The 13371-nt window shown below is 39.9% G+C and overlaps 1 protein-coding gene across 1 annotated transcript in view; it reads left to right on the top strand.

The window, feature by feature from the left end:
• Positions 1 to 13371, top strand: part of OTOG (otogelin) — a 107378-nt gene that overhangs the window by 43879 nt on the left and 50128 nt on the right. Inside the window, exons 24-25 of the mRNA XM_074148509.1 lie at positions 8724 to 8831; positions 12987 to 13125. Coding sequence (XP_074004610.1) covers positions 8724 to 8831; positions 12987 to 13125 — 247 coding nt within the window. The remainder of the gene's footprint in view (positions 1 to 8723; positions 8832 to 12986; positions 13126 to 13371) is intronic.

The raw sequence follows: 13371 nt of genomic DNA, 5'->3' as shown, positions 1-13371 counted from the left end.
TTAACTTCTCACTGCTCAGCAACGTCCAATACCCAACTCAGTATTTTATCAAGAGTGTCAACAGACCATCCTTAAAAAGAAAGCAACATGATTGTGGAATGACTAAAACCACAGATTTTTGGGTTCTAGCATGAAAGGAACACTTACATGCTATTTTGAAATAGTATGCTCTGTTTTTTCCAAGTATCTATGTTTATTTTTATGGTCTATGAATCTCTTTGAACCTCAAGAAAACAAGACAGCATTGTATCAGTTTGTGGTGGGTTGTTTTTTTTTTTCCCCTCCACTATATGCATTTTCTTGGTATCAAAGCATATGCAATTTTTTTCAGAATTCCAAACACTTCAGTGTTGGCGCACAGAGTTATGGAAACATTTGACATCACGAAACATTTGTGGGACCAGGTTTTGATGCTTGTGTTCCAATATCTACCTCATTTTCTCTGTTGAACGAGTGGTGTGAAGTTAAGGGGCCTTTCCAGCCTGGATGCAACATCCTGTAGTGTGGGCAGGACCTCCACAGCCAACTGTTATCTCTGACAGAGAATACTCTCTTTTGTGCTGAAACTGGACTCTACTCAATTTGGGCCAATTTAACCTTATAAGAATTTTTAGGTCTGTTTCTTCTTTTATCACTTGTTGCTCTCATAAAATAGAGCTATGAAAAGATAGTAAACTGAAAGCTGTAGTATCCTGTAATTGTAATGAAGCTTTGTAACTAAGAAAGGAATATCATGCCAGTGTTTTTCTCCAAAGATTTCAAAATTATCACTGTATTTCTGTGGTGGTGTACTGTATCAAATAACACATAAGGAGCTTAAACACATTCTTGAAAGGTTTTCTTAAAAAAAGAAAACTTATTGCTTTCTAATTTGCACAAAGTAAACAATTTTGTCATCTTATAAAAGTGTCTATGAACAAACAAACCTAACAATGGGGGAAGAATGCAATTCAGTTTCAAATACTTTCAGAAAACTAATTTTTATTACAAGTAACTACATCAACTGTGTCATGTCTTAAAATATGTTTCCTTAGATGAATTAAACGTCCTGTCCTTTTGATATGCCTTTAGTGTCCTTTTTCAAAAGACCTAGTGCGCCTCAGTTTAAGTAAAGGTCAGAGATTATTACTATTAGTATGAAAATAGAAGTAGTGTTCTGTTCAAACCTCTCTTCTGGATGGCCCTGCTGCTGCTATCATGCAGCATCTTTTTAATCTTTTCCTTCTTCTGGTTTAGGCAGAATTTTGGAGAAGTCTGGCAGGAAGGTTTAATGTTTTCCAGGTAAAAAAGGATTTCCCCTCACTGGGGATACTCTCATGGCTATGCACTCTGTTTCCTCAGAAAAATACAATTCTGTCACAAAGACTGCACCAACATTCTTCCATTTGGATGCTTCGGGAACTAATATTTATCCACATTAGGTTTTATGCTGATTTCTATTTCTGATGGCTATAGATTACAGCATGCTAAAGGTATTGGATTTGAGCTCATTCCAAAGAATAAATATACTTCCATCGTAGTGCCGTAACAAGACAACCCAGTTCTTCTTTTCTGTTCTCTTCTGCTCTGCAGAATTGCTACTCTCTGAGAGATTGCTAGAGCTCCTTATTTCCTCTTGCAATACTTCCAAAACCCTCTTGGTCTCCTACTCTCTAGTTTGCACTAGCTGCAAACAAATATTTTTTTTTTTTTTTCTTCTGTATTCAATTCACAGTAAAACACTGGTATCATTCAGATTCTTGAGCACCTTTTCATACTAACTTCTTTTTTTCCACCTTAAGAAGAGAATCATTTGAACTTTCTGTCATTTCTTTGAAATGAAGACTTCTGTTAAATCTGGAGTTACTTTCTGAAATTCTTTCTATTACATAAATACATTATTTATTTAAACTTGTTCATTAAATCAGAAAAATTGCATGCTAAAATACCACTAGTGTAGTTATGGAGCATTTAGCTTCTTATGGGTTTCTTTGAGAAGAGTTAATCATAGAATCATAGAATGGCTAGAGTTGGAAAGGACCTTAAAGATCATCTAGTTCCAACCCCCCTGCCATGGGCAGGGACACCTCTCACTAGAGCAGGTTGCTTAAAGCCCCATCCAGCCTGGCCTTGAACGCTTCCAGGGATGGGGCATCCACAACTTCCCTGGGCAACCTGTTCCAGTGCCTCACCACCCTCACTGTAAAGAATTTCTTCCTTATATCTAATCTAAATCTCTTCTCTTCCAATTTAAAGCCATTGCCCCTTGTCCTGTCACCACTCTTCCTGACAAAGAGTCCCTCTTCAGCTCTTCTGTAGGCTCCCTTCAGGTATTGATAGGCTGTTATAAGGTCTCCCCGGAGCCTTCTCTTCTCCAGGCTGAACAACCCCAGCTCTCTCAGTCTGTCTTCATAGGAGAGGTGCTCCATCCCTCTGATCATCCTCGTGGCCCTCCGCTGGACCCGTTCCAACAGGTCCATGTCCTTTCTGTGTTGAGGACTCCAAAGCTGGACACAGTACTCCAGGAGGGGTCTCACGAGCGCAGAGTAGAGGGGCAGAATCACCTCGCGAGGCCTGCTGGCCACACTTCTCCTGATGCAGCCCAGGACACGGTTGGCTCTCTGGGCTGCCAGTGCACACTGCCTGCTCATGTTGAGCTTCTCATCCATAAGCACTCCCAAGTCCTTCTCCTCGGGGCTGCTCTCCAGCCATTCTCCACCCAACTTGTATTTGTGCCTGGGGTTGCCACGTCCCAGGTGCAGGACCCTGCACTTGGCTTGGTTGAACTTCATGCAATTTGCACGAGCCCACCTCTCCAGCCTGTCTAGGTCCCTCTGGATGGCATCCCTTCCCTCCAGTGTGTCAACTGCGCCACCGAGCTTGGTGTCATCAGCAAACTTGCTGAGGGTGCACTCTATCCCACTGTCCATGTCACCGACAAAGATGTTAAACAGTACTGGTCCCAGTACCGACCCCTGCGGAACACCACTCGTTACTGGCCGCCACCTGGACATTGAGCCATTGATTGTAACCCTTTGGATGCGGCCATCCAGCCAGTTCCCTATCCACCGAGTGGTCCATCCATCGAATCCATGAGTTTCCAATTTTGAGACCAGGATGTCGTGCGGGACAGTGTCAAATGCTTTGCATAAGTCCAGGTAAATGACGTCAGTTGCTCTGCCCTTGTCTACCAAGTCTGTGGCAGTATTGTAAAAGGCCACCAAATTTGTCAGGCACGATTTGCCCTTGGTGAAGCCATGTTGGCTGTTTCCAATCACTTCTTTATTCTCCATGTGCCTTAGCAAGGATTTCAGGAGGATCTGCTCCATGATCTTGCCAGGCACAGAGGTGAGACTGACCGGCCTGCAGTTTCCCGGGTCTTCTTTGTTTCCTTTTTTGAATATTGGAGTTATGTTCCCTTTTTTGAATATTGGAGTTATGTTCCCTTTTTTCCAGTCAGTGGGAACTTCACCAGACTGCCACGATTTCTCAAATATGATGGAGAGGGGCTTAGCAACTTCATCCGCCAGTTCTCTCAGGACCCGTGGATGGATTTCATCAGGTCCCATGGACTTATGCACCTTCAGGTTCTTTAAGAGGTCTCGAACCTCGTCTTCTTGTACTGTGGGTGGTTCTTCATTCCCAGAGCCCCTGTTCTTGCCCTCCGTGACTTGGGCAGTGTGGTTAGGGCCCTTACCAGTGAAGACTGAGGCAAAGAAGTCATTCAGTAGCTCAGCCTTATCCATATCCTGGGTGACCAGGTCTCCCGTTTCCTTCCGGAGGGGACCCACAGCTTCCCTCGTCTTATTTTTATCCTTGATATATCTATAGAAGTTCTTCTTGTTATTTTTCACATCCCTGGCTAGATTTAGTTCTGCCTGGGCTTTCGCTTGCCTGATCAGGTTTCTGGTGACTCGGACAGCTTCTCTGTATTCTTCCCAGTCTACCTTTCCCTGCTTCCACCCTCTATAGGCCTCCTTTTTGGTCCTGAGTTTGTCCAGCAGTTCCTTGTTCATCCACGCCGGCCTACTGGCTATTTTGCCCGATTTCTTCTTTTTTGGGATGCACCTCTCCTGAGCTTGGAGGAGGCAATCCTTAAATACCACCCAGCTTTTTTGGGCCCCTCTCCCTTCCAGTTCTTTTTCCCACGCTACCTTACCAATCAGATCTCTCAGGAGATCAAAGTCTGCTCTTTTGAAGTCCAGGGTAGCCAGCTTGCTGCGCACCCTCCTTGCTGCCTTATGAATCTTGAATTCTATCATCTCATGGTCACTGCAGCCGAGGCTACCCTTGAATTTGACATTCCCAACCAGCCCCTCCTTGTTGGTGAGGACAAGGTCCAGCACTGCTCCTTTCCTCGTTGGTTCCTCTATTATTTGCAGAAGAAAGTTGTCATTGACACATTCCAAGAACTTCCTGGATTTCCTGTGCTCTGCTGTGTTGTCCTTCCAACAGATGTCGGGGTGGTTGAAGTCCCCCATGAGGACCAGAGCGTGTGAGCGCGATGCTGCCCCTATCTGTTTGTAGAGGGCCACATCCTCGCTGTCACTTTGATCTGGTGGCCTGTAGCAGACTCCTACTGTAACATCACCTGCCCCCAGGATCTTGAATCATCTCTTTTGGTTTTGTTTTGCTTCTTTTTTTAATCTCTACTACAATTCAAGCAGGTACTTGATCAGACAGTAAAAAAAACAAAACTGGTGCTGCTATTTACCGGCAATGATGAGTTAGTCCACTGAGCCACCAGCTCTGGTCGAGTCATCTTTGATGTTGAACTGCTTCAGCTCTAAAAATGTTAGGCATACTTTTTTACTACAGATGAAGAATTCAGAGACCAGGAGTGTATTCTGACATGCATGTGCAAATATGCATTTGTTCCCCAAAAGCATAATTAATTAATAAAATACATGCTCATACCCCTGAAGTCTACAATTCTTTTCAGAAGAACCAGTGATGATAGATCAGGAACAGCTAGTAGTGTCCTCTTGGCCATTAAAAAATGGCATTTTTCTTGGTATCTCACTTTCTCATGGAGTCCTGCCTTACATGATTCTTAGCATTAAATTGCCCCCAGAGTCTTCTTGAAGAAAATGGTACTATTTGAGGGCATGTGGAGAGAAGTTTTAATCCACTATGCTTAATTAAAAATATTTGAACTTTGATAACTTTGAATATTTGAAAAAAATGAAGTGGTAACCCTGAAGTAGCATTGGTAGAGATGAGGTGCAGCTGAGGTGATGTAGAAAGGTATTGAATGTCACACCAATACAATGACAGTCCAGGTGGTACTTACTTGTGAAATAGGCTGGGACAAAGTACAAACCCCAGCCTTCCTTTCTCTGTCTTGCCTTGGAATATGTGTTACTTGATAATGACACAGTGTGTGCCACTTCCTTATGCAGCTGTGAGAGCTGCAGGTGCTTTCTGAGATGACCCCCACCTAATAGGCCTGATGGGACTCTGAGCAGGGTGGGAGAGGCCCCTGCTTCAAACCCTCTTTTCTGACAGTCTTCAGTCCCTGCTCCTCTTTTTGTATTCTTTCCCTACAACACAAACTAAAAAAGAAAACATTGGGGGGAGGGGGAGAGAATGTGTTAATAAGAAGTATTCTTACCCTTGTTCTTTCAGCCACTTTGCTTAATCCCCATAGTATTTTTCTACTTAGAATGAGAGAAATCAAGACAGAGCCCCTCTCCTGCTTTGCTCTGATGTTATGTTAAAACCTATACCCAGGTTTTACACAGGTCTGAGTATTACACTTGAGAGATAATTTTGCTCTTTTCTGTCCACAGCAATCAATAGAAGGTGTTTGAGGCAGGAGCTTCTTTTTGCTCAAGAAGACTTCAGAGGAGGCACAGGCAATGGATGAGCCAAATTTTCAGAGGACTTTGTGGAAAAGATCGGAGAATATGGGAATCTAGATGAATCCCTAGATGTAGATGTCATTCTACATCTCACTCTTGTTTTTCTTACTTTGGGTCTTTAAGCTGCTGCTACTCTTTCTGTGGATTTTCTTTTTTAGGGCCTACTTTGCTTACTACCAGTAGGATGCTGATGGTAGAGCTGACTGCAGCGGGGCTTCCTAATACAGGGTAAAACTGCAGAAGTGCAGGGGTCTCACTAACTCAGTTGAAGTGTCAAAATCAGTTGTTACACAGGAGGATACAACCAGGATACTAAAACCCCTTCAAGCATTCTGCAAAATTACTTGATATTTCTTTATAATAAACTGGGCAGGGGGAAGAAGAGGTGAACTGTAAAAAGCTCCCCGAACAAGTGAGAAAACATTCAGCAGGAAGATAGTAACTCTCCCTGTCTAGGCAGTGAGTGAACTATAATGAAACCATTAGGTGCTACTGCAATGTTATCAACATCTGTTGTTTTTTAAAAATGTATTTATCCTGTTTCCTGGTTAGGGAAGTCATGGGTGGTGGTGGAATTCTGGTGTTAAAAATGTTACTTGCTACTTATTTCATTCTTTTTACCTCCCTTAAAACCCGATTACAGACCTTCGTAGGAAGATTTGTGAAACCCTCAGAGCAGTTTTGTTATTAGGGCAAAAGTGTTTGTGGCTGTATAAATCTGTTGGCGGTAGGCTGTTGCCCGAGGGAGGGAGAAGAGCTGTGTGACTGACAGCCTGTTGAAAACTGCTCTGGTGGAAGCTGTGAGAGGGTTATTTTTTTTAGTGTTCTGGTCCGGATTTGTGGGCTTTGCAGAAGCAGAAAAATGTTTGTTGACTCCCAGGTGACACAATGCTTCTAATGATGCCTTTACCAAGACTATTTAGATGTTTGTGTGTATGTGAATAAACAAAGCTATAGGTAATAACGAGATAGTAAAGAAACTGAATACTCAGCACGGTGAAGTGTGATAGCTGTCCTTGTGTCTTTGCAGTTCATTGTAGGTTGGACAGTAAGCACAGGTGTCAAGAAAAATATCTGATACTTCAAAGAGGAGCTGGGCAAAGCCTCTCTGTAGGGTATTTGTGGTGAATTCTTAGATCATTGAAATCTATCCATTGCTTGGCTCTACAAGAGAGAAAGCTGTTATCACTTGTTTTAGCTGGGGTATTAACATGAGGGGAAAATACTGCATTTAGTATTACCTTGTCAGTGTGATGCTCTTTGTGTCAGAATGTGCCATGTTTGGTTCTGAGCAGCTTTAAAACAGCAGGAATTTCAGTGTCATGGTTGATTGTCTTCAAGTGACACAGTGGTTGAAATGAGCGTGGATTACAAAGAACACTTCACATATCCTGGGGTACGATTACAATTTTTCAGTTTAATGAGGGAGGAGTTTTTATGATGTCTGCACATTCTTATTAAGAAGAGCTACAGAGTTGTAAATTTCTGTCTGATAAATAACACACTGAAGAGTCTAAGTCAGAGTATGCAAATTCCCAGTTCGTTAATATAAGTAAATAAAATGTTCCATGATAAACGTAGTGATGAAATCTTTCCTTTTGGATACCAGAGAAACAAAACAGTGTCATCGCCTTGTTTGTCATGGATATGCATTATATCTATGGTCATTTGTCTATCATGCAGTGTCTTGCCCAAATTTGAGTGCTAAACATCAATAAAGCCAAACCGGTTTTCTTCAGAAAACTGTTAGGAACACAGGAAAACCTGTTTAAAATTTGTATTACTACAGAGAGGTACTGGGATTCCAAACAAACTTCCCTTGAAAAAGAAAAAAGTTTATCAGCCCAATAGTATCATTTTTAGAGACTATATTTCCCCATACAAATACATTTTAAATCTTAGCATGCTGAAACAAGGATAATTGTAGTTTGTATGGTGCATGGATATTATTAAAAGCCACAAATATTTTACTTTAAAATTCAAACTAGTTTCTTTATTTAGTCTTGCCAGGCAAGAATGCCTCTCTTCTTTCTGTTATTGGTATCTTTTTTTACAGTTGTTTTTTTTAACTTTCAGTTTTTATCTTTTACTGTAGGAGTTTTGATTATAAGCACAAATTTATAGCATTAGTCTTGAACTGTAAATAGCTATGCCTATGGTTGTCTGTGTTATCATGAACATCTCCTTTGAATGCTGTGAGGATATTTCTGCCAATAAAGTTAAGTATAATTGTGATTGGTTGCATGGAGGTCCCAGTTGTACAGAAATACATACTCAATTTTGTGCAGTCAGCTGTTTTGATACTGATTAAATTATTCACAGAGCAAGATGTGTGACTACAGCTATAGGAATGTGGCTCTTTATATCAGGTGAAGAAAAGAGAACAAAAAGAAATTCTCATTTAAGAATTCTTAGAATAAGCAAGCCACTGATTTTTTGATAATAAGAGTATATACCACTAGAGCAAAGGGGCGTGATGGCTCCCACATGTCCTGGAAGATCTCTTGGCTTTAGTTAAATATAAGGCTGAGTTATAAGAAATATGGTGGAATTTAGAGGAGGTCTGGAAAATTTTTGTTTCCCTGACCTTAAAGTTTGTATGTTAATGAGTAAGTCTTCACAAGGTTAATGGTTAAAGGCCTAGTGCCCAACATGCTAGCACTTACTAAAGATAAAATATGCAGGTACCTGTGAAAGGAAATTACTAAATGACTCATAATTATTAATAAAACTGTGCCTGTTCAATTTCAGAAGATTTTAAATGTTATTTGTTTTCAGTAATAATAATGCTAATCATTTAAAAGCTTAGGAAAATATATTTGTATCTAGATACTAGGTGTACTTCTGCTGAATGTATATTTTTTGTTCTTTTCTTGATAGTCTTGTTAAACATGGGGATGTGTGCTTGGATGCAGATGAATGCCCATGTTCATGGAAAGGAAAGGAATACTTTCCAGGTGACAAAGTCATTTCGTCCTGTCATACATGGTAAGCAAAGATCTATTTAGGTGATTTTTTCATTTTAGTTGTTTGTTTATGGATTGATTATTCCTTCATGGTTTTTAATCATAATTTTCACACCAGATTCTGGTAAATCATCTACCCTGATTTTGTATTTACATTTGTTCAAAGAGTTTTTAAAGGGACATTTATTTAGAGTTTGTTGTTTCAAGGAGCTTTTATGTAACAAAATGTTTGGGATTTTTTTTTTTCTAAAAAAAGCTTGGTTTAGGAAAATTTTTTTAATTATCAAGGTAATCTAAACTAATATTCCTTGGCCAGTGTTCCTAAAGTACAGGTAAAATCCTTCAAATACTGCAATGTGAGTGATATTTGTTAAAGCTTTTTACTTGTTTATTTTCACATTTGTCATTGAATCTGAGCAGTCTGAGAACCCAAAACCTAACCCTGTGGCCATAAGTATACACAATGATAAATTGAGAGTACTGAGCAACATCATGTACTGAGCATAGTAACAGATAAATTGGTTGCTAATATTACGTGTGTGGATAAGATAACTGATGTTCAGCTTTAGAAGGAATTGTTCTAATAGACGAGGGTTGATAGGATCACCCAAATACATGCAGAAACCTATTCCTTTTACTGTCCAGTGTTGTAAATGCAGTACAGAACCTATAGGTATGTTACTCTGTGAAGTTTCCTTGAGCACTCTCAGTAGAACATGTTACGCTACCATTTTAATAAGCTTTACAAGAGCTAAGATGTGAAAATATACTACATTTGCATGATCCTGAAACAAACTTGTTTCTTGATGGTCCCTGCCTGTGTTCTTCTCTGACCACTGCTGAATGGTGCAAGCTGGCACTAAACAGCGCTATTTGTCTTAACCACAGCCTCAGAAAAATCAGCAGTACTGTCAAGCCTCAAGATACCTATGGTAGTGGTGTAGCCTCCAGCTTTTCTGCAGAGCAGTTCCTTCCTTTTGCCCCTTTCTTTTAGCTTACCAGGAACTTTTAACTGGTGTCACCTGGTAAACTACTGCTCCTGGCCTGCACAGCTCAGTATAGCCTAGTGTGGTGAAGGCTTGTCCAGTCAGCACTAATCACTGCCTTGTCTGGATGTCGTTGCCCCCTCCAGCCTTGTGCTGACTGCCTACCTCTGCCTCTCGTCAGGTCCTCAGTATCTGCTCTAGAAGATATTTGTAGCCCTTTGGTCGACTGGTGAAGCGACTTACAAGCCATCTCCACTGGGCAGGCAGGTAAAGCGACCCGGGTTATTCACCCCCTTATTTTCAAAGGCCTCTTCAATTGGACCTGGTGTGGGATTGCTTGCATCCGAAAGCACTATTATATCCCATTTAATCTGTATGAGACTTCACCAAAGGCAGCAGCAGTGCAGGCAGAAAGGCATTTTTTTCTGAGGCCAGGCCCTTTAATTCCAGTACAAATCCATAAGGTTGTCATGGCTTTTCTAGTCTATGTCCAGAAGCAAAGACAAATTAAGTGATAATGGCTTTTTGGCAATCAGTTGTCCACAGACAGATGGGAAGTCTGCAACAAGCTCTGCTTGATACAAAATGTGTAAAGTCTTTGAGACTGCTGTGTGTGTAGGCAGGGGTGTATTTGATATGTCCAGGGAAAACGTGTGGTATTCTCGTGCTTTGCACAAGCAAAACTCCTGTGCAAACAAAGGCTCTCAGGCACTTATAGCAGTTATGACTTCAGTGTTTCTTTGCTCACAGAAATACTGTGCGTTGATACCAAATATCATCTTACTTATATCTAGAAAGTAGTATTAACAACATAACTATTAACCTGGTTTGTCTATTGAACAGTAAAATGGCAAATAAAATCATTTCTCAATTTGGCAAAACTACCAGTGGAGCGCCAGGAACTTTCAACCCAAGCTCTGGGGTGTGGCTGAGCTGTAGTTCTAGGTTTCCCAAGTTTAGTTTTTAGTGAAACTGCCTGAAATTGTTAGCGTGTGCTGGCAAGATGAAACACAAAAGGTGGTTGCAATAACTGAAGGTATCAGTGCAGCATTTTGGTGCCGTGTTGGGCAAGGCAAGATGGGCGGTGCAGTTAGCTGTGCTGGTTTTCTGTCATATGTTGAGACTGCTGAGCAAATGATGGTTAGTTTCTGTGATCTGCTGAATAGGGCCTTCTGTGTTCTTAAACAAATACTTATTGGAAATACTTTTTTAGAAAAATCTAGTCCAAGTTTGGAAGATGCTAGTAACTCTGCTTTTCCAACTAGGACTGTCTAGATTCTGATAACTAAATGTTAGTTTACTTAGTATGAAACAGGACTGGTGCAGAGGACTTTGAAGACATTGTGTACCTCTTAAGCCCTTCCTTCTGAGTGGAAATGTGTTAAGACTCCTGAAAAAGAAAGTATGCAAAGGAGCTCCCTACTCTGTACAAGTTAAGAAATGGTTCTGCACGAGCCCTTAATAGACCAGCATGGGGAGGAGGATTTGAAGAGGCCAAGAGTAAAACTAAAACCTAATGTCTTAGAGCATGAGAAGCAGCACTTATTCTTTTGGTCCAAATACGATTTCTTCTGTTTGCCCCTCTCTCTATTAGCTTGATTATGTTCCTCCTTAGGTACCACTCAAAGGTGACTAGAGTTAGCTGGGTGAGTCCCACTGCTATCTAGTTGTGTTTGGTGCAAGGAACACTTTTCACACGTTGTGCTTTTGACTTACTTTAGACATGTGCTTAGTGTATTTATATATGTAGTTATACAAAACACAAGCAGTGGGCCAAATCAACGATGCGATAAATGGAGTCTTGGAAAATTACTCCAGGTTGGTGCAAGTTATGTGGTAAGGGAACAGAAGGAACCATGATGCTGCTTGTAGTTGGCGCTGCCTAGATTTTCTAGATAACTGCTGCTCTTTTGAAAACAGCAGTGTTCTGATGCCATGATAATATGATCAGAAAAAGAAAAGTTACATTGACAGAAAGTTATACTGACAAAAAAATTTCACACTGCCTGGTGTTTCAGTATATGAGATGCCAAACATAAGTCATTTATAAAATATTTCTGTAAGTCAAATTAATACTTTAGTTGTAAAATGTGAAGCATTCATCTTATCAGGAAATTCAAAATTCAATATTTTTGAAAATAAGCTTAGATATGTGCCAAAATTATATTGCATGCTGTATCTAGTTCAATCTATATTTATAAATATAGGTGTAGTAGAGCTATACCAGGGCACCAGCTCTACTATCTTTATCGAGGGAAGTTTTTTAAGTGTCCAGGTGATTTAGAAACATAAAAAATAACATTTTAAAAATTACTTGTGGATACAGGAAATGAAATTCTATCAATTATTTATAAATCTTATGTCATTTCTTTAAAAGTTATTTAGATTGTAAGAGGGTGATACAGAAAGAGACATAGTATCTAGTGCTGCAAAACCTCACTGTTAGGCAGTTACAAAACAAAGGTAATTCAGAAAGATCTGTCACTTGGTGGATGTGTGATGAAAGCATTTTGATGCTTAAGGTGGCCATAAACAGAACTTGAACTATTCTGGAAGCCCCTAGACTGTTAGTCTAGGGTTTGGGGTTGATAGTACCTAGGCATCTGAAAAAAAAAAAAAAAAAAAAAGCCCAGCAACCCAAAACACGATTCTTTTAAGGAACCTAAGCACCAAAACAGTGCTACTAAAATTTTTCCTTTGTATTTCTGTGAAATTATCATTCAAGCAGAAAATGAATAAAGACTGAGTAATAAGACGCATTGCTTGTTGATTTTTAAGATTCAGCTCGTATAGAAACAAATGTTCTGTGAGAAGCTGAAAAAGAAAGCTTTATCTTTGTGGCACAGTATTGATGTGAGTTACTAGAGAATAAATTACTTTGACATTTTTTGTTTTCTTGTTTCAACAAAAGAAATGCCCTTTTGGTATCTATATTTTTTGGAACCTATACATTTTAACTGGAAGAAACACAAACTGTATGAGTTCAATATGTACATTCCCTCCCACTCTCCCCCTTCCCTGAGAATCAACTTACACATGCTGTTTCTAGTGAACATTTCAAAATGCTTCTTGCTTCTGTCCACAGTCGTCATATTTGCGTGGCTTTTTAGTTTTGCTTCTCAATGCAATAGCTGTAATCATTTGTCTGTGGTTACAGTTGAAATTACCATTATTGGTCATACATTTTTCAGCGTTTGCCAGCATGGATCATTTCAATGCACCTTCCATCCTTGCCCATCCATGTGTACTGCGTATGGGGATCGGCATTACAGAACGTTTGATGGACTAACTTTTGACTTTGTTGGAACTTGTAAGGTTTACCTGGTTAAGGTGAGACTTTTTTTAAAGCCTCTCTAAAACTGGATTTAAAAACTATCTGTTAAATACTACCCTTCTACTTTTTTCCTATCTACATTTTATTGAGTCCTACATACTGTTTTTTAAGCTTTGATGTTGCTTGGACTTTGAATCATACATAACCTAATAATTGTACACTGAAGTTTCTGTTAACTGAACTATATAACAATATACATACTTATATTAGTGTATTTAAAAGTGGCTATTTCTTTTCTCTTT

This window comes from Numenius arquata, chromosome 6, assembly GCF_964106895.1.
Source record: "Numenius arquata chromosome 6, bNumArq3.hap1.1, whole genome shotgun sequence".
NCBI classification, from domain to species: Eukaryota; Metazoa; Chordata; class Aves; order Charadriiformes; family Scolopacidae; genus Numenius; species Numenius arquata.
Note: the sequence above shows the minus strand (reverse complement) of the source record. Positions and strands in the feature narration are given on the sequence as shown.